Source organism: Rhinolophus sinicus, chromosome 3 (genome assembly GCF_057876585.1).
Source record: "Rhinolophus sinicus isolate RSI-liver-muscle chromosome 3, RSI-T2T, whole genome shotgun sequence".
Lineage (NCBI taxonomy): Eukaryota > Metazoa > Chordata > Mammalia > Chiroptera > Rhinolophidae > Rhinolophus > Rhinolophus sinicus.
In genome coordinates this window covers 183217501-183241031 of record NC_142503.1, presented here as the reverse complement: position 1 = coordinate 183241031, position 23531 = coordinate 183217501, and the positions used below count along the sequence as shown (strand labels likewise).

Below are 23531 nucleotides of genomic sequence, written 5' to 3'. Positions count from 1 at the left end.
TGGGATTGACTGGCATGGGCATTCATTTTGGGTCTGTTTGTCTCTCTCTTCCTGTCCCTCCCTCTTTCTCTCTTTCTCTTTATTACTTTCTGTAGCAACTCTTGAATTATCTTTTTGTTCCCTCAAGCACCACGTCATGGTGTTTTCTCAGGGCTCTTTTTAATTTTTTTTTATTTTTTATGGACAAAGAATCATTGTTAGAAAACTTTCTACAATCAGAGAAAGACACCGAGGAAAGAAATATAAGTATAGATTAGGCAGTGTAAATTAGGAAGAGAGGCAAAATTTGAAATAGAGAAGAAAGAATTACATAAACAAATAAATAAATATATATATATACACATATATATGTATATATATATCACATTTATTAAAAATAACTGTTATATGACTCTCTCCCCAACTAGGCTGTATGGTTCTCTGGTTCTCTGGAATATAGGGCCAGAGATCTTATTCATCTTCGAATCTCAGCAGCTTGGATGTTGCTGAGAGTGTTAAATGTTTATTGGACTGAATGGAAACATACCCGTATTTCCTTCAAGAAGACTGACATGATTTTTTTTTTCTTTTCTAGTCTCTTAAATGCCACAGTTGGTTCTTATCTATTATAAGCCAGCTCCATTGAATTTGATTGCTGAAATTGAATTCAGATAAGAGAAGAATTGGTCCTAAAAATCCATTCCTGCTTTAAAAGGATGGCTTTCAATTATTTTTAATGTCGCCGTAATCGTTTAATATCCTAGTGTTAGCATAATGTCCTTTGGTGATTAATCTTTCTCAAGCACGTATCTGATCATGTTATTCCCTTGCTGAAAAACCTCTGAAAGCTTAAAATGCATTTCCAGGTCCCTCTTTCCTCTCCCCCCTCAACCTGATTTCTGACCTTACCTTCCATTACGTCTTTAACCCTCTTGAGCTATGAGTCTTCATGTGCAGCTAACAGCGCCCACTCTTGCCTCTGCCTTTCATTGGTCATGAACTCTCATCTCCTTCTATCAGTGACCCAGTCTTTTCTTCACACATTACTTGGCCACCATCTCCCTATTTTATGCCTCTGTATGAGGTCTTGCTGACCAGAGTGGTTCCTCTTGGATTTGCTAACTTAAATCCTGTCTCTGGATGCTACCGTTGGTGTTGCTGCTCCTGCTCGATTGCATTTGCCCCAGTCAGTCAGTAGTTCTCAGTGTCTTGAACAAAGAAGGGGATAATAATCTATTTTTCTCTCTCGTTTTCAAAAAAATTTCAGAAACATCTAGAGATTGTATAATTCATAGTCAAGGTTTCCTCCAGTCTCAGGAAGGAACACTACACCTTATTTATTTATTAAAGAGTTTCTTTGGCTAGTATCCAAGTCAGTAATAGTGAAATGGAATCAATATTAGTTTGAATATTAGGGACCTGTGATGAGTCTTTTCTCTGCTGAAAACTAGCTCCCTTATCTTGGATTGATCAATTATCTTCCTTTGCCTCAATTTCCTCATCGCTAACCTGTAGCCGTTGGATTACCTCTCTGATTCTAACATTGTTTCTAGTTAGTAATAAAAACTTATTGTTGTGTTCCTAAAATGTGCCAGTCACTCTTCCTGGTGTTTTATCTAAGTGATCTCATGTAGGTCTTCATTCTTCTGAGATGTAGGTATTATAAAATCCATTTTATAGACTTAGTAGTGTTGGTTCTGGTTAGCAGTTCTACGGTCAGAGTGGCAGAGCTGGGATTGGAACTCAAGTCTGCGACCTGTGCTCTGTTCTGTGACATGGCACTGTCTCCCTAAGGAGTGTTGCTTGTGAGGCATTAAAGTCTAGTTCTCATTACACGTACACGTTTCCACATGAAGTACATAATACTGTAGATGAAAATTGGTATTTAAAATATATAACGTGTTTCCCCAAAAATAAGACCTAGCTGGGCCATCAGCTCTAAGGCGTGTTTTGGAGCAAAAATTTATATTAAGACCCGATCTTATTTCAATATAAGACCCAGTATCATATAATGTAACATAATATAACATAACATAACATAACACAACATAACATAATACTGGGTCTTATATAATATAATATATTATAAATATAATATATATTATATAATATATATTATATATTATATTATATATAATTATATATAATTATATATAATATAATATAATTATATATATTATATAGTACAATGTAATACCGGGTCTTAATATTAATTTTTGCTCCAAAAGAGCATTAGAGCTGATGGTCTGGCTAGGTCTTATTTTCGGGGTAACACGGTATTATTCAGAGTACCCTGGCTTATTTGGGCGGGCCAGATTTCTGTTTTTAAATGTTCTCTAAGGTGCCCAATCTTTTGTGTGCATTGACTGTCAAGTAAGAGTAGAGGAGAAATTGTATTGTATTTTTAGTTACATTAGTGAACAAATGATCATTGTTGCCTTGTACATGGTAGTAATTTTTGTCCCTTAACCCTTATATGTTTTAAATATAGGCCTAGCAATTCTTCTTCATGAATATGAGACAAAGGAAGAAGGTGGATGGAAAGATTTTTGTATGCTTGACAAAGTTGTTTTTTTTAATCTGCAGATTTCCTCCATTATTCTCCTACCTTGTCACTTTTTCTAATTTTGTAATTTCAAGTTGATAAATATTCTTTTGTAATCAACATATGTAAAATTATGATCTTAGCTGTATGATCACTGAAAGCTAGAATTTATGGTGGATCCTATGCACACTAGTTTTTAAATATAACATTCTCATTTTTATTTTCTATTTTCGTTTTAATGTCCTATTCAGAAGAGTAGACTGTCGTTTTCTCTGAATTTGAATACAACGAATTAAAAAGCGAGCCAATGGCAGCCAAAGCCCATCAGTTTTCAAGGGAGAGCGTTCTTTTCTATCATCTTCTAAACGCATTGTTTTACAGGTATCATTTTATAGTTAATCGTTTTTCATGAAGAACTCATTTAGGGCCTTATTATCTTCTTTCCCTTTCTGTGTATTCTGGCTGTTTTACTCCTGGGAAGAAAAGAGTTCACATAGTTCAAGAAGGCTCTCCTGAGGACAGCTTTCCTTAGGAAGGCTTTGTCTGACATCTGGGAACTTGAATGATAGTTTTCTACACAGATATGAAGTTTTCCCCAAATGGTAAGGGTAGCTCACTGTGCCTAGACCTTTTGTACAAATGGTGTGGTTTATATTGAACACTTGTTTTCCTTCTGGAAATCTGGAATTTTGGTAAATACTGGACAGACAGTGCCTAAGAGACTAGGACCTAATTAAAACTTTGGGTACTGACTCCCTAATGAGTTTTCTAGGTAGACAACATTTCAGAAGTGTAGCCAGAATTCACTGCTGGAAGAATTGAGTATGTCCTGTGTGACTCCTGGAAGCTTGCACCTGGTTTCCACTGGACTTCACCCCATGTCCTTTTCCCTCCGCTGATTTTGCCCTGTATGTTGTAGTCTAATAGAGTTTCAGCATTAAGAATAACTATATGCTGAGTCCTGTGAATCCTTCTAGCTGTTACCAAACCTGAGACCCTCATGCAAGTACCCATTAACATTTTTCCCCCACCTGAAGAAGGAAGGACAAAGAGAAAAGAAATGGAATTTAAGTGTATAAAGTTTTAGACTAAATTGGAGCTTTTATCAGCCATTTGGTAATGTACTATGAAGGGTATCAGAACATGTCACCCAAAATATGCCACTTTGGCATATTGATTCTTTTGAGCTAAAGGTACTTGGGAAATAATAGGTGCAGGAAGGGCTCTCTGACCTCCCGTTTCTACCTAAAAGAATTTCTGTTCATTTATGCTCACATACCGAATCAATGCCATGATGTTTTCAAATACCCTTCTATGTGAATTACTGTGTGTAATATGTTAATGTGGAAGTCTGCAATTTTTAAATGTGAGAACAAAGGAATTTCTGTCCTTAAGCTTTGGGCATGTGTGTATTAATCCTGCGCCTCTTCTTGTTGCCTGTGGGATTACCAGGTGTGCAAAGTCATTGTACAATTAGATAGCTAAAGGTCTGGAGTTAGAAGATCAGTCTTGGCTTCTGAATAAGGAATCATTCATATCTCTGTCTACATACAACGTACTTACCTACCAAAGATATTTTGTAGATGGGATAATGTTTAATAGTAGAACTCTGTATAGTTATATCTATTGAAAAGATAAATGGTAGAAGAGATCCAGGAAAGGTGATTATGAAAGAACAGAAAGAAAAAGGAGAACTAATGAAGTGTGGTATTACAAAAGTTGGGGAAGAAGAGCGCCTAAGAATGAGAAGAGGGAATTGACACATGCTACAAGGAAACTAGGAAAGATACTTAAAACAGTCCATTGTATTTGGCTATCGGTAATCTTTGGGGGCCTGGATGAGAACTATTTTAATTGTATGAGAGGAATGGAAACCAGATTCAGCAAATTGAGAAGTGAATGGGAAATAAGATTGTGAGGCATCAAGTGTGGGCTGCTCTTTCCAGGCAGGAGTTTGACTTAACAGAAAGAAGAGTACGGGTGCCGCCTAGAAAATCATGTTGTATTGATACAGGTTTTTTTTTTCTTGTTTGTTTTATTAAAAACACACACCCATGCACAATTATGACTGTGAGTTTTTAAGATGCTGGAGAAGTGGAGAAGAAGAATCTGGTTGGGAAAGACAAGTTCAAGACAGGGACGGCGGCATAATTGACGTAGTGAAGCCCTTGCCGGATGTGGAAAGAAATAGCAAACATAGGCTAATTTGTCGAAGGAAGAGGATCCCTTTTCCTCACAGCCTGGAGAGGAGGAGAGACTGGCCGTTGTTAAGTTTCAGGGTGATACAGCTAGGAAATTTTGGGGGTGTCCTGCCTAATAGCTTCAATTATATTTCTCAAGGAGGAGCTGTGTTACATACCAGGAGTAAGAGAAAAGATGGTGGCCTCAGAGACAGGACATTTTGGAACGCCCGCTGTGTGGACTGGGTAGAGGTGTGCAGAGGCATGTCTGGGCACTGAGGCGTTGCCGCTCATTGTGTCATCACATCAACTGATACTCCTGGGTGATTTTCCTTAGAGGAGTCAGTGATGTGCTGTAGGAAATAGGAAGTGTTTTAGTTTCTCAAGATCTCGTGGTTTTGCTGTTCTGGTTTTAGCAGACGAACAGTTTTAAAAAGGAGTTTGAGATGTGAGCAGGGGAGTGGCTAAAATGAAAATTAAGGAAGTTAGGTTAAAGAACCTGGATTTAAAGCCAGAAAAAGGAATATCAAGGGCGTGATCATCTTGACAGTGAAGAGCAGATGTATAGAAGGAACGGAGTGAGGGAACTGGTCAGATTGGTGGATGAAGCCAGAGGCCTGAGGAAGAGGGTGGAAAAGTGGGGGGAGTAGATAGTGGGAGGAGGGGGGTTGGGACCTACCTCTTCAAAATTGGCAGTTCTGGGAAAAAACATTAAGATAGGACTATGGGAGTGGGTGAGTGAGGAAACATGGAATTAGGGTCATCTGAGAATCTGGAAGCTCAGCAAAGAGTTGAAAACATGGGCTCTGGTATCAGACTACCTGGGTCTGAATTCAGTGCCCTCACTGAGTATGTGATCTTGGGCAAATTCCAAGCCTTGGTTACTTATCACTAAAATTGAGATAATAGTAGTGCCTTAGTTTAGTTTTATGGTGGAATTGAATGAGGTAATCCATACATAAAGTATTTAGACAATTCCTTGCCCAACTCAAGTGTCTAATAAGCTTTAGTAGTAGTTGTAATTTTATTATTGCTAGCTCCTTTCCATTTAAATCTCAGCTCATATGTGACCTCCTAAGAGAGAGACCCACCCTAACCACCCTGTAGAATATAGACCCTTTCAGGTAACTGTTTATCACATCTTAGCACCTAGCACTATCCAAGTTGTAATTTAGCTTTTAGCGTGAATGTCTCCCCAGTTAGATTATTAACTTCTTTGGTATTGAAGCCAGATCTTATTAACATTTTTGTAAACTATGTGCCTAACACAGAGGAAGTATAGTTACTCTCTCAAGTGTTGGTTGGAAAAAAAAAAATGAGTACCTCTATTGATGTAGAAATCATTTGGATACTGCTTGTTAATAAAATTGATTTCTATCACAGTGGTAGAACTTTCAGATAAGGGCAAAAGGGTAAACCATCATCACTAAGGCTTTCTGATCTCATTTTAGAATTTTCCATTCAGGCAAGTGCACAGTCCTCAGTTTACTGTTTTATTTGGGTGGATAAGGGACTGACTTATCTCTTTAGGCTGCATAGAATTCAGCACACTGAGTGAATGCAAACCTGTTGCTCTCAAAATGAAGCTTGTTTTTGAGGCATTATTTATTTATTTTTGCCAGAATGTCAAATCGTAAGTTTAATCAAGGGAGAAATTATATTTAACTTTATTTGAACTGTAGTTCGGGGATAATGGAATCTGGAACTGAACATTCTGCCTTTAGAGCTAGAGGGAGTTGGTAAATGCTTCCAGTCTCTATTTGTAGGTGCCTTAGTACAATGTATAAGATGTCATAAAAACAATATGGTGAATGTTTAAATAAAAAAATAATATTACAGTAAGAGACACATTGCCATTAATCCCCCTCAAAATACTCCCCCTTGCTTCGAATACACGTATCCCATCATTCTTGCCACTTTCTGAAGCAGTTCTGGAAGTCCTCTTTCGTGAGTGTCTTTAGTTGTGCTGTCATGGCTGCCTTGATGTCCTGAATTGTTTTGACTTTGGGGAAGAGCCAGAAGTCGCACGGCGCCAGATCCAGATCCAGTGAATAAGGTGGATGAGGACACACTATAATGTTTGTATTTGACAGAAATTGCCATGTACCTTAAGTGTTGTGTGACATGGAACATTGTCATGATGAAGGATTATTTACAGCACATTTTAAAACACACCTCTCAACCGTAGCTCAGACCCGACTGACTGCACCAAACAAGTTGAAACTTGTCACACACCGTTACTAAGGTTTGATGTGCTGCTTCCTATATTGAATATCCCTGCCTTTCCATTGGATGGCACTTGGCAGCCACATTCACTGTATTTTGTGATCATAACGGAAAGGCTCCATGTCACACATTGCTTCTGGTAGGGCAGTTTCTGTCAAATAAAAACATTATGGTGTGTTGTCATTCACCTTATTCACTGGGTCTGTTGCTGTGTGACTTCTGACTCTTCTCCAAAGTCAAAATGACCATGAAAGGAAAACGTTTTGAATCGATTCAGGACATCGAGGCAGCTATGACAGCGCAACTAAAGACACTCACCAAAGAGGACTTCCAGAACTGCTTCAGAAAGTGGCAAGAATGATGGTATAAGAGTGTTTGAAGTGATGGAGAGTATTTTGAGGGGGATTAATTGCAATGTGTCTTTTACTGTAATAATTTCTTTTTTACTTACGCATTCATCATATTTTTTTTTTATCATACCTTGTAGATAATACTTATTGTTTGTCCAGCTCGCAGCCTCTTGAACCCAGTCTGATTTGGACACATGACACCTTTTCTTGTTAACTTGGTTACCCCAGGTATTTGGAAACTGAGGCTCAGGAGGGACAGCTTAAGGGATACATTATAAGCACTTATTTCTGAATTTGTCACTCTCTTCCAAAGCTTTATAACAGTGGCTTAATGTTAATGATTACAGAATTATTTATTTGTATAAAATATCATATAAAAGCAGTGTCCTTTCACTTTTGAAGTTAAAAATAGATCTTTACACATTCTACTCAAATTAGAAATGTGTATGAATCATGATGATTTAGTGTAACTTCCAAATGTATTATTGACCAACTGTTTTAGGGTAGTTAGGTTTTAATAGTTCAGGTTCTTTTCTGGATTGATAAGTATTTCAAGTAAATTTAATAAGTTTATTTAAAAAATTTTCTATAGTGATCTAAGCTTGAGAATTGTTCCTTATAACATTATGTTGATTTTGCTGGACATTATCTATACACTCTTTATTGAGAGCCTTTTGAATGAACTTTGAAATACAGTATTATTTATACTGTTTCTACCATCAATGCTGATTTTATTTTACTGTAACAAAATTTTAGATGCTGTCAGAAAGTGGAACGTTACATATGATTGCTAGGATAATTGTCAAATTTTGAAACATTGACATTCTTCAGTTGGACAAAACTAAATTCTTACTAAAGTAGTGTGCATTATTTTTCTCATCAATAAGACGTTCTATGCATTTTAGTGATGGTCAATTGGAAAATACGTATTTTTCCTTTTTCGGTAATGAAGTAATCTAAAAAAAGTAATCTAAAAAAAGAGAAAATATTTCTATCAAAAATTATTCCCAAGTACTATGATTATAAAATACACAGAAAATGACTCATATTTTCTAGATTGGTTGCTAATGAAATTTAATACAGACAATTCCCATTTCAGCGACATTAGAGATTCTTGTTTGATACGTTATGTATCCAATTTTGACAAGAATATGTTCCTAATATCTCACATGCTTTATCCCTAGAATTTATTGCGTGAATTGGAGAACAGGGAAAAGCAGCAACTACAGATGTTGGATCAACTTAAGGAGATCCAGAATCACTTTGAGACATGTGAGGCCAAGCAGAAGCGTGCCGATCTCCAGATCTCAGAGCTGACTCACCACGCAGAGGACGCAACCAAACAGGCTGAGCAGTACCTCCTCGAGTTCCAGCAGTCGGAGGCCCTGAGGCAGGAGGCAGAGAAGAGGAGAGAAGAGCTGAAACTGAAAGCTCAGGAGTCCATTAGGCAGTGGAAGCTTAAGCACAAGAAGTTAGAGCGAGCATTGGAGAAGCAATCTGAAACGCTTGATGAGCTGACGGACAAGAATAATCAGGTATAGCAGCCCAGTTCCTAAGGAATGATTTCTGCTGTGACCAGCCATTCCTTTACTCGTCCTTTGAATACGCACTTGAGTGCTACGCGGTGCATATAATCCACCAAGATGTCCTTGATAGAAGAGTGTTTGTATTTTGGCTATTTCAAGGTAAAAGTAATTTAGTTTTAAAAATCTTTTAAAACCTTTTTAATAGTTCAGCATTCCATGGCTTTTCAGAGTTGGCCCTTAAAATAGATCTAACTGCCCCCTCAGTTTAGTTTTCAGTTCCCTAAGTTGAAATTAATTCAAGTCGAAGAAAATCACTAAATCTTCCTTAACATCACATGATGTTTCACCCAAGGCATGTATTTTAGAATTTCATTTATTTGTATTTTCAACTGAAGTAGATGTTAGAAAGAAGCATTTAAAAATGCAGTAGTCCAGTCCTCTACATCTTCTGGCAGCCACTATAATTATGGGTTTATTTAAATGAGTGACATTGATAATCTCACTGACTGAGCAGTATTATCAGATCACAGGCCTCTTTAAGACGCTGCTTTTGTGTCCTTTTGATAGCAGCAACAAAAAGCGTTTCACTGATCTGTGTATGCACTGCGCATCATCTGTTCTCTTGTATAATCAGTTACTTTAAATGGATTTTATGCTCCTATGTTGATTCTCAGCTATATCTTTGGGTTGAATTAAATCCAGATGTTATAAGATAATAGGAAGGAAAGTCATGATTGATTTTATCCATGTTTAGTCTTGGTTTATCATTTCTGCTTTGTCATTTGTCACTTGTCAAGAACTCTGAACATTCCAGGAGAATAATCATTTGGATAAGTTGGCTTTCTTTCAAAAGAAAACAAAATGTAGGGCAATTATATTTATATAGTCAATTGTCAGTTCGTAAGAGTGACAGATGTGTATTTCAGATGAGCTGTCATGGAAAAGATGCTTTACCTTTTACGTCCGAGTTTCTCGGACATGGAGAATATGGAGAAAGTGGTCACTTTGCATTCACTGTGGAATGCTTTTCAGTGTAACCCATCTGACTTATACTGGGTGACTGGTTGCCCTGAGGTAAAGCAGCTCTGAAGCTTTTAGACTTGAATCTGAACTGATTTGATCCCAGGAAATTGCTTTACCTTGATTATTCTGTTGTCAGCCTGGTCTGGGAACTGTTTCAATGAGCCTCCCCATAAAGGAGATAGCTAGAGAGGAGTGGTTGGGGGAATTGATTGATTGAGAACCATCTGGGGAATTCTACTTAATTAGAGGAAATTTTGAAGGGTCCATGTCATCAGACAGAATCCTAATCCATGGTACTGAGAGTTTCTAGATCGAACTTTCAGAATATTAAAAATTGTTAAACAATCATTTCCCAGAATACTCCTGACATAATTATTTTTATCATTTAGCATTGCTAATGATAGCAAAGAAGTAGTTTTAAAGTGATTGCCAGAGTTAGGGTAGTATCACAATTATCACAGCAGGCATTGTAATTTCCACTTTAAAAGCCTTAAAAATTAATGCAGCATGTCGCAGTTAGAGCAATGGTTAATCAAGGAAGAAAGGGTAACAGACGTTTCACTGCAAATTCAAGTGTCCAGTAAATTTGTGACGTGGAAATATATTGTAAATAATTTCGGTAAAAAGTTTTTCCTTTTTTACATTTTGCTGAATAATACCTCTAATGAGTAGTTAATTCTTTAAAAATCCCACAGCCACCTTACGGCATAAGTAATACAGCCTACTCCTTTTTTGTTTGTTTTTTTAGGACTAATTATTTTCAAAAGTGACTCCAGGATATACTTGGAAGTGTATATTAAAATAAAAATGATACTAGTTTACAAATAAAACACATTATGGTGTAAATAATAAATTAATTGTTTAATAAATGGCCTTGTGGGGCCATTTTATATGATCAAAAGATATAATCTTTGCATTTTAAAAGTAGATCTGTGCCTACTTTCATTTTTCAGAATAATTTATTTTCTGCTTTAAGATTTGCCAGTTAAAATTACATTGGAAGGCTAAAGGCTTTTATTCTCTTAAAAACAGCCCTGATTAATTAATTAATTAATTATTTTTTTGCTTTTTACATTTTTGAAACCCTGGTAAGATTTATCAGGTATGTATTGTATTACAAAGTTACTTCATTACTAAAGGGTATGGAATATCAAACAAATGACATATCATTGTAGAAAAACCCAGAAAGATGAGCTTGTATGCTTTCCTTAAAAGTCAGTAGCATAGACGTTTACATCAGGGAATGATGATGTTCTCTAGGGATATGTAGAAGAACACATATTGGAAGACCTAAAATTCTATAGATACACATCCTCTATTCCTAAATTGTGATGTTTTTGTCTTTATTTTTAATAACTTATTTTGAAATTATAGTTGACATATAGCATTGTATTAGTTTCAGGCATACAACATACAATGGAATATTAGTCTCCCCTAAAAAAGAATTAAACCTTTGTTTTTCTTTTAAAGTGCTCTTTGAAGTCATTGGTTTTTGTATATGCTTTGAAAATGGTAAAGGAAAAAAACTTGGATTCTGTTTATAGTGTGCACTTTTCTGACTTTTTAAATTCATATTTCTTTTTAACATGGATAAAGGGAATTCCGCTTAGGTTTTTGTGTGTGCGTGTGTATGTGTGCATGCATGTTTTCTGAATTGGTAGAACACTTGGCTTGCCCATGTATTGAGCTTTTTGCTTGATAGTCTTTGACTTCAAGAATCTTAAGTTGTAATCTTTTCCTTCACGTGCAGGAAAGAAAGAACTATATGTAATATATACTGTCTTTTAAAATCTGAATTTTAAACGGTAAAAATAAGAAGGACCAATGATAAAATGCATACTTTTTTAATATGTATGCAGTCCTGTCTGATATAATTTAAGAAAAGCTAGATCACTTATATATTAGTATCATCCAGCAATCTGTCTGCGTGTTCCCTCACATGCAGAAACATAACTTTTTTTCTTTTAAAATGTCCTTGTCCATCTTTTAGTTAATTCAAAAAAAAAGCTGTGTGTACTTTGTGGTCAGGCCTTCGAGGGTTGGTTCCTGTTCCTGTATCTGTCATGGTTTTAGACTGTCCGTCCTTCTGGCGCCACTCAGCCATTTCAATCCTTCTTCCATAGTCTTCCCTTACAGCTCTTTGGAAGCTGGGATTGCTGGGTTAGAACATTCTCTTCCCTTTGTTCCTGACTACTACTTATTTTTCCATTATGCCTCCACGTTTCTCAAGGATTTTCGCACCTGGATTTCCCCTCAACCTGTTTCGTGACATACATTTCTTGCCATCATCTATGTTGACCTGGAAGTTCAAGTCAGCAATCTGTTGAACTCTGTATCCTTATACTTCACTAATTTCCTATTTTACAGTGACACTCAAACCACCTAGCAGCTAAGGTCTGTATCTAAAATTTGCTACCATCTCTAATTTCTCGATGTTTAAGTCTTTCGTTCCAAAATTCCAGTCTCTGAGATTACAGATTTCTTGTATTCCCTTTTCCTTTTTTTACTATTACCATCTGATTTTGAGCTTCCCACATACCTCTGGTTGTCCAGCCACATCCCGGACTCAGTATTTTCTAGTCAGACTGGGCTTCCTGAAAAGCTCCTCTGATGACATGCTCACTGGCATCTTCAATGTCTCCCTCTACCTCACACACTTTGGTATCTTCAATCTCAAATCAATCCAACTCTCCACTTTTTTCCATTCCTGCTCCTGAATAGTGCCAGCAAAACTTACAAAGAAATGTCAGTTGGCTCCTATAGTAGTCTTGGTTACCTCCCTCAGCCCATTCCATTCCATTTAAAAATTATTGTAGACCAGTTACTGATCAGTGGAGAATGAGCTATGAAGTCTGTGGGGGAGTGTCTGGCAAACATGTCCTCACTCTTACAAAAGATACACAAGAAGAGAGCTTTGCTCCTTCTCTGGCTACTGTTGTATTTGGCTGTGCTTGCCTGGAATGGGTGGTGTTGTCTTGCTACGGTCCTGAGAATGAAGCCTCATACAGAGGAGGGTGTAGCTGAGAGAAATGCAGAGAGGTACGTCTAGAGCTGAGACGTAGTGTGTCTGGAGCAGTGCTGCCTGGAATGATAATCAATTACCCAGTAGTTTAAAACAACTTGAATTGCACTTTTGTCTTAACTCTCAGCAGAAGAAACTCAAGCTGATGTGAAACATCAATTCTAGGAGTGAGGAGCTTTTAGTAAAAGACCCTAAAGGTAGGATTGACTAAATGGAGGAGTGGTGTGGGGACAGGGAGGCTCCTGAGGGAAAGTTGGCAAACCTCAGTACGCTATTGGAAGTAGTTGGTTAAAACATCAGATTTCGTATGTACCTTGGAGCATTGATGCTGTGCCTCAGATAGTAAGTGACCAATAGAAAAGCTTTAGGATGTTGGAGCATGTTGTGTAGTTATGGCAGCCTTCAGAGAGGTCCTGCAAGAGAAAGACAAGTCGTGGGTTGAAGTCAGCCTAAAAGCAGAGAGCAAGATTTTTTGGTGTAGGGAGACTGAAAATCTGCAATCTGTAATCCATATGAACTGAGTCTGATAATTTGGAGTCTTTTAGGTTTCGGAAAGTCAAATTATGTATCCACGTTGAAGTCAGTCCAAGCAAGAGAGGGAAGTAGGGAACTTAGCAGAAAAAAATATGAGGTTAAAAAAGCAAGCTTGATTTCTCAGGCCCTCTTCAAGTACTTCTACATAAGCATTCCTGGCAGGACAGAGGGAAGTCCATTGTTTTGAGTTCCTTCAGGATAAAAGCTATTCAACGGAGTCTCCTGGGAATGTCTAAGACACTGACATTTTCAGACTCAGAGATAATATCTAGACAAAATCTTGGGCTGTGGCTACTAGCCAAGCAATTAACCAAAAGCAAATGAACAGAACTTAGTTTTTTTGTATCTATATTGTCAAAGAAAGTGTAAACTTGACCAACATGGTCTGTGACTGTCACCTTTGTCATGAATTGATGTGATCGTTGAAACACTGAAGGAGGGGGGTGGCAAAACCTGGAGAATTGTGGAGTAGCTCAGCCTGAGCTTTTGAAGGACTGTTCTTGAACGACCCAGTCTTTGGTCTTTCTGTTATATGAGAAAAATAAATAGCCTTGCTGTTCAAACCAACTTTAGGAAGACATTATAGTATTTTAAATCAAAGACATTTTATCTCCTAGAGCTTTATCCTGAAAATACGATTTTTATCTTCAGAGCTGCATGGAAGTCTCTTAACTCATGGCCAGGGAGCTATGTTACCTGTTTTAAAAATTAGTGACTATATTTAAGCCTCCTTCCCTTATTCTCAGGCCCCTTCCACATTATTCTTACAGCCACAACTTGATTCTACCAGTTTTTGTCTTCTCCAGTGTGGTAAGTAGAGTGACTTCTCAAAGATGTCTCACTCTAATTCCTGGAACCTGTGAATATGATGAAATATCTTTCCTGTGATGATGTTATGTTATGTCCCAGTTGACCTTACGATAAGGAGATTATCTAGATGGGTCTAAGCTAATCACAGGAGCCCTTAAAAGCAGATAGATTTTTCTGGCTGTTGGGAGAAGGGGAAGTGAGACGGATTCAAAGCCTGGGAAAGATTCGTTGTGGTGTTGGTGGCTTCAGAGACAGAGGAGTCCATGAGCCACAGAGTACGGGTGGCTTTAGAAGCTCAGAACTATGCCAAAGCTAACAAGGAAACAGGGACCCAAGCCCTAAGTTCACAGAACTAAATTTTGCCAATAACATGAGTGAACTTGGAAGTGAATTCTTTCCCAAAGCCTCCAGGTAACAGCCCAGGTCAGCTGCCCCTTTGATTTTAGCCTCTGGAGACCTGAAGCAGAATACTTTGCCTGGAATTATGACCTGTGGAAACAGTGAGATAATAAATGGGTATTGTTTTCAGCCATTAAGTTTGTTGGAATTTGTTACACTGCAATAGAAAAATAATACATCTACCCTTAGGCATATCTATATTTCTAGCCATTTTTCCTGCACAGTCTTTCCAAAGTGAACTCATTTATCTGTGTTCCAGAATCTTTTCAATCTAGGGACATTGATTTATCAGTTATCCCCTCTCTTCACAGTTTTGATCACTCTCATGCATTAATACCTCTGTGAGATCCCGGTTTCTCCTTGAACTTAAATCCCATCCCCACTTTTTGTTTCCCCTTTCCCACTAGTCTTCACCACCCTATGATGTAGCTATTATTATTATCTTTATAAAGATAAATAATTTTCTTAAGGCCATAGAACTGCTTATGATTGAACTGAGAATCAAATTGAGTTCTCTCTCGTCATAGCTCAACTGCTTAATCACCCTTATTATTTCTCATGTTAGCATCATGCTGTTTCTCCCTGTTTGAACTGAGAGAAATTTGAAGAAACTTTTTGAGTGATTGACTCATTACATGTTATGATGAATTGTTTCACACTGAAATATTAAAACGTAAAGTGTAAAAATGCCTCACAAGTATTTGCATTTTAACTCATTATTTCAAATTCTGAAATAAGAATTTTAATTTTTTTTCTGGATTCGAATCATGAGGGGCATCAGTAACCAGGTACAGAGATTGTCCTTGGTTCCAGGGTTGTGTGGGGTGCTATTTTCAACATTTTTAGCAGCTCACTTTCTCATTTGGATTGATGGGTGGTGAGGATTGGAGGACTAGTTCTTGGCTTCCATCCCTGGGTGTAAACCCCTAACCCCCTAAAGAGGCTGGCAGAGGATGATGCCCATCTGGTCCCTTGACCTTTCTCTTGAGTCCCTTCCAAACCTCTTCTAATTTTAAATTAATCTCATCTCTACCATTGTGGGGCTTCAAGACTCCCAGTTACATACCGGTATATTTCTTGTCACTACTGACATTATTTGACTAATAAAGGTTGATTGTATCATAACCTTTTTTAGATTGTATCTGCATGCTTCCTTATATTACCTTCCATATCTGTACCTTGAGGTCTCCATTTTAAAAGTGTGGCATTGAAATGAAATCTTTCTTATTTTAATTATATTATTTCAACCTTTTGTAAATTATAATAGTCTTTTTCTTTTCCCTTTCTTTTGCTCAATTTTATCTTACATTTAAATAATTGTTTATGATCAAGGATTGATATATTTTGGTGATGAAAATCTGAAGCATATATTTCAATGTGGTACTTCAGGGTAATTGTATTTTCCTTCCTCTTTCTAGACTAAAATATTTTTCTTTAAAAAATGGAAAAAATGCAAAGTATTTGATGAATTACTCTTCTTGTGAATGAAATGTTATTTTGTTTTCAGGCAGTGTCCATGGTGAATTTGATAGTAATTTTTTTTGTTTCTTTGTTTTATATTCTTCACTTGATAGATTCTCAAAGAAAAGGATGACTTGAAAAGCCAACTTTATGCAGCATTGCAACAAATCGAGAATCTTCGGAAGGAATTGAATGATGTCATAACGAAGCGTGCGCTTCAAGAGGAGGAACTTCACTGCAAGGAGCAGAAACTAAGTGATGTTCAGGCTCATCAAGCTGACCTTGAACTAGAAGTCAAGGATTCGCTGGCCACCATCCATAGCCTACAAAGTGAATTGAAAAAGCAGAATAAGATTCAAAGCCAGATGAAACTTGAGAAAGGTCACCTGGAGGAAGAAGTGGCAGAGCTGAGGAAGAGCCAGGCCAAGGACAAAGCTCAACTTCTCGAGATGCAAGAGGCCATCAAGGACTTGAGTGCCATCCGGGCAGATCTGGCGAATAAATTGGCCGAGGAACAGAAAGCCAGGAAAGAGCTGCTCAAGAACCTTTCTGACCTCAAGACACAGGCCGAATCCAGAGATGAAGAGACGGCCACAATCATTACACAGTTAAAGCTGGAACGAGATGTTCACCAGAGGGAGCTGGAAGATCTCACCTCATCATTGCAAAGTGTGAAAACCAAACATGAACAGAATATCCAGGAGCTGATGAAGCACTTCAAGAAAGAAAAGAGTGAGGCAGAGAATCATATTAGGACACTGAAGGTACCGATGCTGAATTACCCTGATGATACTGAAGGAATTTTTCTGGTGGCTCATGAAGTTAATAAAGCGTAAACTTTTAGAGATCATTCTGTATTCCCAAGCTCTGAAGGGAAGATAAAACTAACAATAAAGAGGCTTATTCGTGCTTGTTCGGCCAGGTTGAAATGAGTTATAGCAGCCACCTGGGAGTACCTATTTCTGAGCACCGAAGCCTTTTAAAAAGAACCTTTAGCTATTTGGGGAGTTCAGGAAAGGCAGAGGTGGCAGTAAGTTGTGGACCTGAAACGTGCTCTCATTCCACATTTATGACCTCCTAAAATATAAACGGCAAAGACTTGTCAAGGCCATGGAAGCTATAACCACGGCCCTTATTAGTATGGTAACTAAAGCGGATCAGCTTATAGGCTGTGTAAATCCAAGGCTTTTGAGATTTACCCTTTCTTTTCCAAATCAGAGTTGCCTGGGTAAATGCATAATGGAGATCTTGAATTTGGGGAAATGTTTCTAAGGTCTAATCGTATTAGCATTATCACTATGCAGGGGAATCATTTCATAACATGATTGTCAAGGGTATGATACATCTATCCCTTCTTTCTGCTTCATTCTTTTTCTCTCCAAAGCAGTTATCATCATATAGATTCCATATTATTTTTTAATCCCCCTTTATTAGAATGAACACGCCAGGAGGACTAGGATTTGAATCTATTTCTACAGCTATAGCCCCGGTGCCTAGACCATTTTAAATATCTGTTGAGTAGGTCACTAAATAGATAAATCTTCAAAGGTTAATTATAATTTTTCAAAATTCCTTGAAATACAACTACCCCCAAAAATACTTATGATGGAAGATGAAATTACATTGAAATAGCTAACATTTGTAGAATGCTTTCAGCTGCTTTATGGATTCTTCCCCAGTCCTATATAGCCTACAGGCAGTAGCGGATTTGGGGTCATTAATTGGGGTAGGAGAAGCAGAATGGAGGCTGGAAAAATAGGTAAGAGGCCTTTACTATAGTTCATTGAACCAGATACCATCAGTTGAAAGATGCATTATTCTGTGCTACTAAGAAGAAAAATACTGCATATGAAAACATGACCTGCTATTAAGTATAAGACAACATCCCAAGATAGAAATGACAAAATGGGGGGAAAAAGTCTTAATATTGATTAAATATGGCATAGCAGTCTTTCAGTGTTGATGAGGATACAAAAAAAAGTAGAATCAGAGATACAGAGAAGAGCTATCTTAAAGAAAATAAAATATAGATCATATGTTGATTGATTAGCTGTAACAATAAAAATAATAGAAAACTTTTTTTAGCCCTTAATTTGTGCCAGTCTTTAGTATAAAACCTTTATATATGTTAATAACTTAACACTAACATTATCCCAGCAAATTGTATGGTATTATTTTCTCTCTGATGAGGCAGTTGAGACATGGGCAATTAAATAACTTGCCCAAGTTTTTATAGCTGGAGAGTTGTAGAGACGGGATTTGAACCCAGGTAGACAAGTAAGCACCTATGTTCTTAACTGTACTGCTAGACTAAAGAAAGTTTATAATCAAGGCTGACTAGGTATTGACTTGGGTGACTAGGTGGGTGATAGGCTATTTGTCAAGATAGATAATACAGAACAGCAGATTTGGAGAGAACCGTGCCAAATCCAGTTTTTTAGCATGTTTAGTTATGTGAAGGGACCTTAAACCTAATCATGAAAGTCTAGGTAGAAGAGTTTAGTACATGTCGAGTTAGATGTTCGGGAAGAAATTGAGATTAAAGTTTAATATTTGCAGCCAGTACCCAACACATTGGTGGTAGTTGAAATGGAATTTGGATGAGCTCTTACATGGAGAAAGAAGTGGATGAAACTCTAGAACACTAATGTTTAAGGGAAGAATTGAGAAAGAGATTTAGCAAATAAGAATAAAGGACCGTATGAGTGACAGGAGAAGAACCAGAAAAGAATGGCATCTTGGAAACCCAGGTAGGACATTTTAAGAAAGGTATAGTCAAGAGTGCCAAATGTGGCAGACAGACTAAAAGCACCAAGAGAGTGTTTGCTCCGTTTGTCAGAGATTGGCGGAGGAGGTCCATGAGATGTGAGGGGGTTGGACCCAAAACAGAGCAGATGGCAGTCAACAGGAGGCAGGGCATATCTTCTCTGAGGGTTTTGGAAGAAATCAGTAAGGCTGGGTAAGTTGATAGAGATAGTCTGGGGTTATTGATGTGACTCTTGGCTGATAGTCTCTTTCCTCCCTCTGACGTGGAGTAGAGCAATACAGGAAGTAATTCATGAGTGATTAAGACATAAACTGCAGAGAAACAGATTATGGAAACAGAGTGGAAACAGAGTGAGACTAGTGTGGAAGCACGTAATGCATTGATACAGCAAACACTGAAGAAGTAGTATTGTGGGGAAAGGAATGAGAGAGTGGAGGGGTAAGAATCTATGATCACAGGGTGCTTATTTGGACGTGATTCCTTGGATTGGAGCTCAGATTTTTAGAGTTAAGGTCCAAGATGTGGTAACGCAATTGGTTGTGGTTGTGGAATGTGTGTGAAGGTGGTTGGAATTGAATGGGTTAAATAACTTTGATATTAGTTTGTTGGATAGATATTTGGATATTTATGATGCTATTGAGAAGGCATTAATTGATCACATGCCAAAACCCTCAATGAAGAGGATGAGTGGTCAGGCAGGAGAGTTGAGGAGACATGGTGCAAATCTCAGAGGAAGGCAGGGTTTTTGCATGAGGACAAACATGTAATGATTGGTTAGGCTATGGCTTGACAAATGGTTCTTTCAAGGAGCTTGCAGTTTTTTTTCGAGTGTTGTTGAAACTACACCCTCCTTTCTTTCTCACAATTGCCAATCTACTCCCGGTTCTCATCACTGTTACTTAGGCTGTGGATAAACACACATGTCAGCAGGAGTTAGCGATAATTTAATCAGTTAGCACAGATTCAAGATCATCTCAGTACGAACATCATTCTGACATTGTGATGTGCTGTCTTGAGTGCGAGATGAAGTCACGACGTACAGCCGGCTTGACAGAAATTGTGTTTGCTCCTGGAGGCATTGGCATATGAACGATAATATATCAGGTGTTGTGGGAGAGAACTGGATGTGGGCTGCTAATTGGAACTACCAGGACATGGCTCTAAGTAGCCTCCTTACTTCCCCCTTAGTTCCTCTTCCTACTGCCAACTCCTCCTTTTCAACCTTCAGATACTACCCAATTTCCTTTCCCAAAGCATAGATCTGTGTGTGTCATTTTCTGCTCAGAAAACCTTCATTGATTATTTACTGTCTCTGGAACAAAGTCTCAACTCTATCCAGCCCTCCTTGGTATGGTTCCCTTTGAGGTGTCCACATAAAAGTCCAATTAATTTTTCACTTCTTTTATGGATTCTCTGAAGTTGGGACATACCTCAGCTGAGATGGGGATACATCTCTCCATCTTCTGTGTTTCCATAGCTCTTTGTTGATACCTCTAGTACAGAACATGTAGGCTGCCTTATTTTATGGTTTGTTGTGTAAGACTCCAGAGGGGCAGACATCAGGTCTTAGCCATTTTTGTGTCCCCTTATTTTGTGTCCTCGATCTAAAAATGATCGAGACATAGAGAAGATATTCAGTGGATGTTGGGTTGAAATGTTTAGAAAGCTGGAAGTCAGAGGATTTGCTCCTGATTTGCTCTGTGATCTTTCTGGTTTGGATTTCCCCCTGTAATAGGGGAAAATTGATTTCTTCAGGAATTACTTTGTATTCATGTATAGTGAGATGATAAGCTTTAAGAAATTTCCTGTATGTAAAGAATGTATAATTTCGAAGTTTTCTGTAGATCTTCTGAAACCTTTAGACTTTTTTTTTTTAATTTGGAAGACTGAAATTTAGGAGGGGTGTTGCAGCCACTCTTTTTTATTTTTTTTAAATTAAAGTTTATTGGGGTGACAATGGTTAGTAAAGTTACATAGTTTTCAAGTGTACACTTCTGTAATACATCATCTATATATCACCTTGTGTGTTCACCACCCAGAGTCAGTTCTCCTTCTGTCACCATATATTTGATCCCCTTTACCCTCATCTACCACCCTACCCCCCCCTCCCCTTACCCGCTGGTAACCACTAAACTATTGTCTGTGTTTATGAGTTTTTGTTTCTTTGTTTTGTTCTTTTGTTGCTTTCAGTTTTATTCTTTAATATGATACAAAAGCAACACAAGAGTTTAAAAGCTGAGCGGAGATTGTGAGAGCCTAGCACTTTCCTTTTAAGCTGAATAAGTTACCCATAAGGAACAATCTTCATCTCATGCTATTTCATTAATGTAAACCTATACTTTTTACTTATTTATATTAATTAAAAGCAGTTGATAACAATGGACATCACAGAAGATTTAATATACTGAATTATATACAAAAGAGCTTTGGACAAGTAGCTCTTTAAATGTTACATTTCATTGTGTTTCAGCTTTACCTTAATTTATTACTTTTTCTGAGTCTAATTAAAGTGCTGATATATATTTTTTCACTGCACAAAGTTATAGTTTTTCTCCATTTAGAACTACCCTTCTCACGCCTATTGTTAAATTTAAGTGCAAAATATTTTAATGAAGTACTCTAGCTGCTATGAATATTTGAAGGCTATTGGGTTATCACCTCATTATGATTTCACCAGAAATTGTTTTGTAGAGCCTTTTATTGGCATCAAAGACCATGGATTGGAGTGCCATACTTTTGCCACTTGCCGGCCATATAATCTTGGTCAAGTTACTTAACCTTTTTTGCACCTAATCAATAAAATGGGAATCCTTGTGTATTTATCACAGAGTTTTTGTGACTGCAGCATCACTTTGTAAACACTACAATGAAATGTAAGTGTAATAATAAAACCACAACGAGAAGAAGTTCTTAGTTAAATTTAGGCCCTGGTGTGCTGGTGAATGTTTTCAAATAGGCTATCTGGGATTGGGGGTGGGGGGCCCTTATTTGTAGTACTTTCCAAGTTTGGTGGTGTAAATACCTCCATTTGGCTGGTTTCCGGTTATCAAAGGAGACATCACTAGGGAGGGACAGACTTGGGACGAAGAGGACAGCTGGTTCCTGAGAGTCTCTGTGAACAGGCTCCAGTGCACCGCTGGCTTCCGGGGAACCTTCTGTACCTGAGCTTTTTATGACTGAAAGAAAGGCCAGGGCATTCTCCTATAGCTTAAAAGAATAGCTGAACAGTTTTCCTGATGGGAGACTTTATTTTGTAAATTTATTTTTGGGTTTTGAATACGGGATTCCTCATTAAAAAATCAATTCCTTTGTTAAGTCCAAGTGGCATCAAGTCTTAGGTGAATTTTATGGGGTGAATAAAATATAGATTTTGCCTAAACCTCACAAAACTTCTTTCTTTCATGAAATTGCTTCCAATGATTATGTTCTACATACCTGATTAAACACATATAATAAACTTATAGAAAGAAAAGACACGGATGTATTTTAGGCATTAAAACATGTATTTTAAATAGATTATTTGTAGTTGCTTATAGGCTGTTAGTAGCTGGTAGGTGTGACCTGTTAACATTGCAGGGTGTACACAGCTGGTTTTTAAAACCTTATGGTATACATACCTTTTGAAAATCAGTGGTGTGGCAGAGTAGCTGAAAGCGTGGGCATTGGAGAGAATTCCTGGGTTCAAATCCTGGCTCTGCATTTACTGTGTACCGTTGGGTAAGATACCTGTGTCCCTGTGCTTCAGTTTCAGAAAAGGAGGCAATCGTAGTACCTCCCTGGTCAGGCTTTTGTGAAGATGAAATGAGGAAAGACTATACAAAAAGGTCTTAGAGGAGTTCCTGACGTATACTGTTTGTATTGTTATTTTAAAAGTCTTCAAGTTTACATACTGGCAAATCTTTATTAAATCTCATACACAGAACTGGTTGTTCCTAACTTTCTAAAAGCTGATTCTGATTATATTCCGATTAAAGATCAAAAACGATTGCCCTGTTGGTGCTGAAATAATCACCGGTAAACTCTTTTTCATATCAAGTGATTTGTAGTTTTGTGGCTGCTACAATTAATAATCTTTTAGTCCCATCAGATTGGTATCCATAATTACATTGCACAAACAGTATGCAATTCTTTCACAAAAACCAGGAGGTAGGTTGAAAGGAATTTTGTTAAGATCCTCTTATAGATTAATAAACTGATCAGCTGATAACATCTCATAGTACTTCCCTTTTGGGGCACTAATCCAGTAACTCCCTCCCCTCCCAGAGTTCATGTCCCTTCTTTGGCTTTCCACAACACTTCACCTCCACTTTTATTAAGCATTTCTCATTAATTATTGTAGAAATTGATTTTTGCCTCTCTTTTACTGTTTGTCTGTTATCTCCAGCACCTAGCACAGTACCTTTCACATAGCAAATGCTCAGTGGGTGCTAAGGAGTCATTGGATAAATGCAGAACCTTTCTTTCGTGTATTTATGTACAGATTCTTCGAGAGCAAAATCTTGAAGTAGTTTACCTACCGATATTATGTGTGATTTGTTTGGTGTACAATTTGGCTATGGCCAGTGGACTTTTTCTTTTTTCCTTCTTGTTTTCTCAGGCAGAAAGCTTAGAAGATAAAAATATGGCTAAAGTCCATCTTTGTCAGCTAGAGAAGTTGAAATCACAGTGTGACAGGCTGACAGAGGAATTAACCCAGAATGAAAATGAGA

The 23531-nt window shown here is 37.6% G+C and overlaps 1 protein-coding gene across 9 annotated transcripts in view; it reads left to right on the top strand.

The window, feature by feature from the left end:
* The window catches only part of CEP128 (centrosomal protein 128), a 345597-nt gene that overhangs the window by 87957 nt on the left and 234109 nt on the right, over positions 1-23531 (top strand). For all 9 annotated transcript variants that reach the window (XM_074327098.2, XM_074327095.2, XM_074327093.2 and 6 more), the window contains 3 exons: positions 8465-8815; positions 16169-16819; positions 23420-23531. The exon at positions 23420-23531 is cut by the window's right edge and continues 53 nt beyond it. In XM_074327098.2, the coding sequence (XP_074183199.2) occupies positions 8465-8815; positions 16169-16819; positions 23420-23531 (1114 nt within the window). The remainder of the gene's footprint in view (positions 1-8464; positions 8816-16168; positions 16820-23419) is intronic.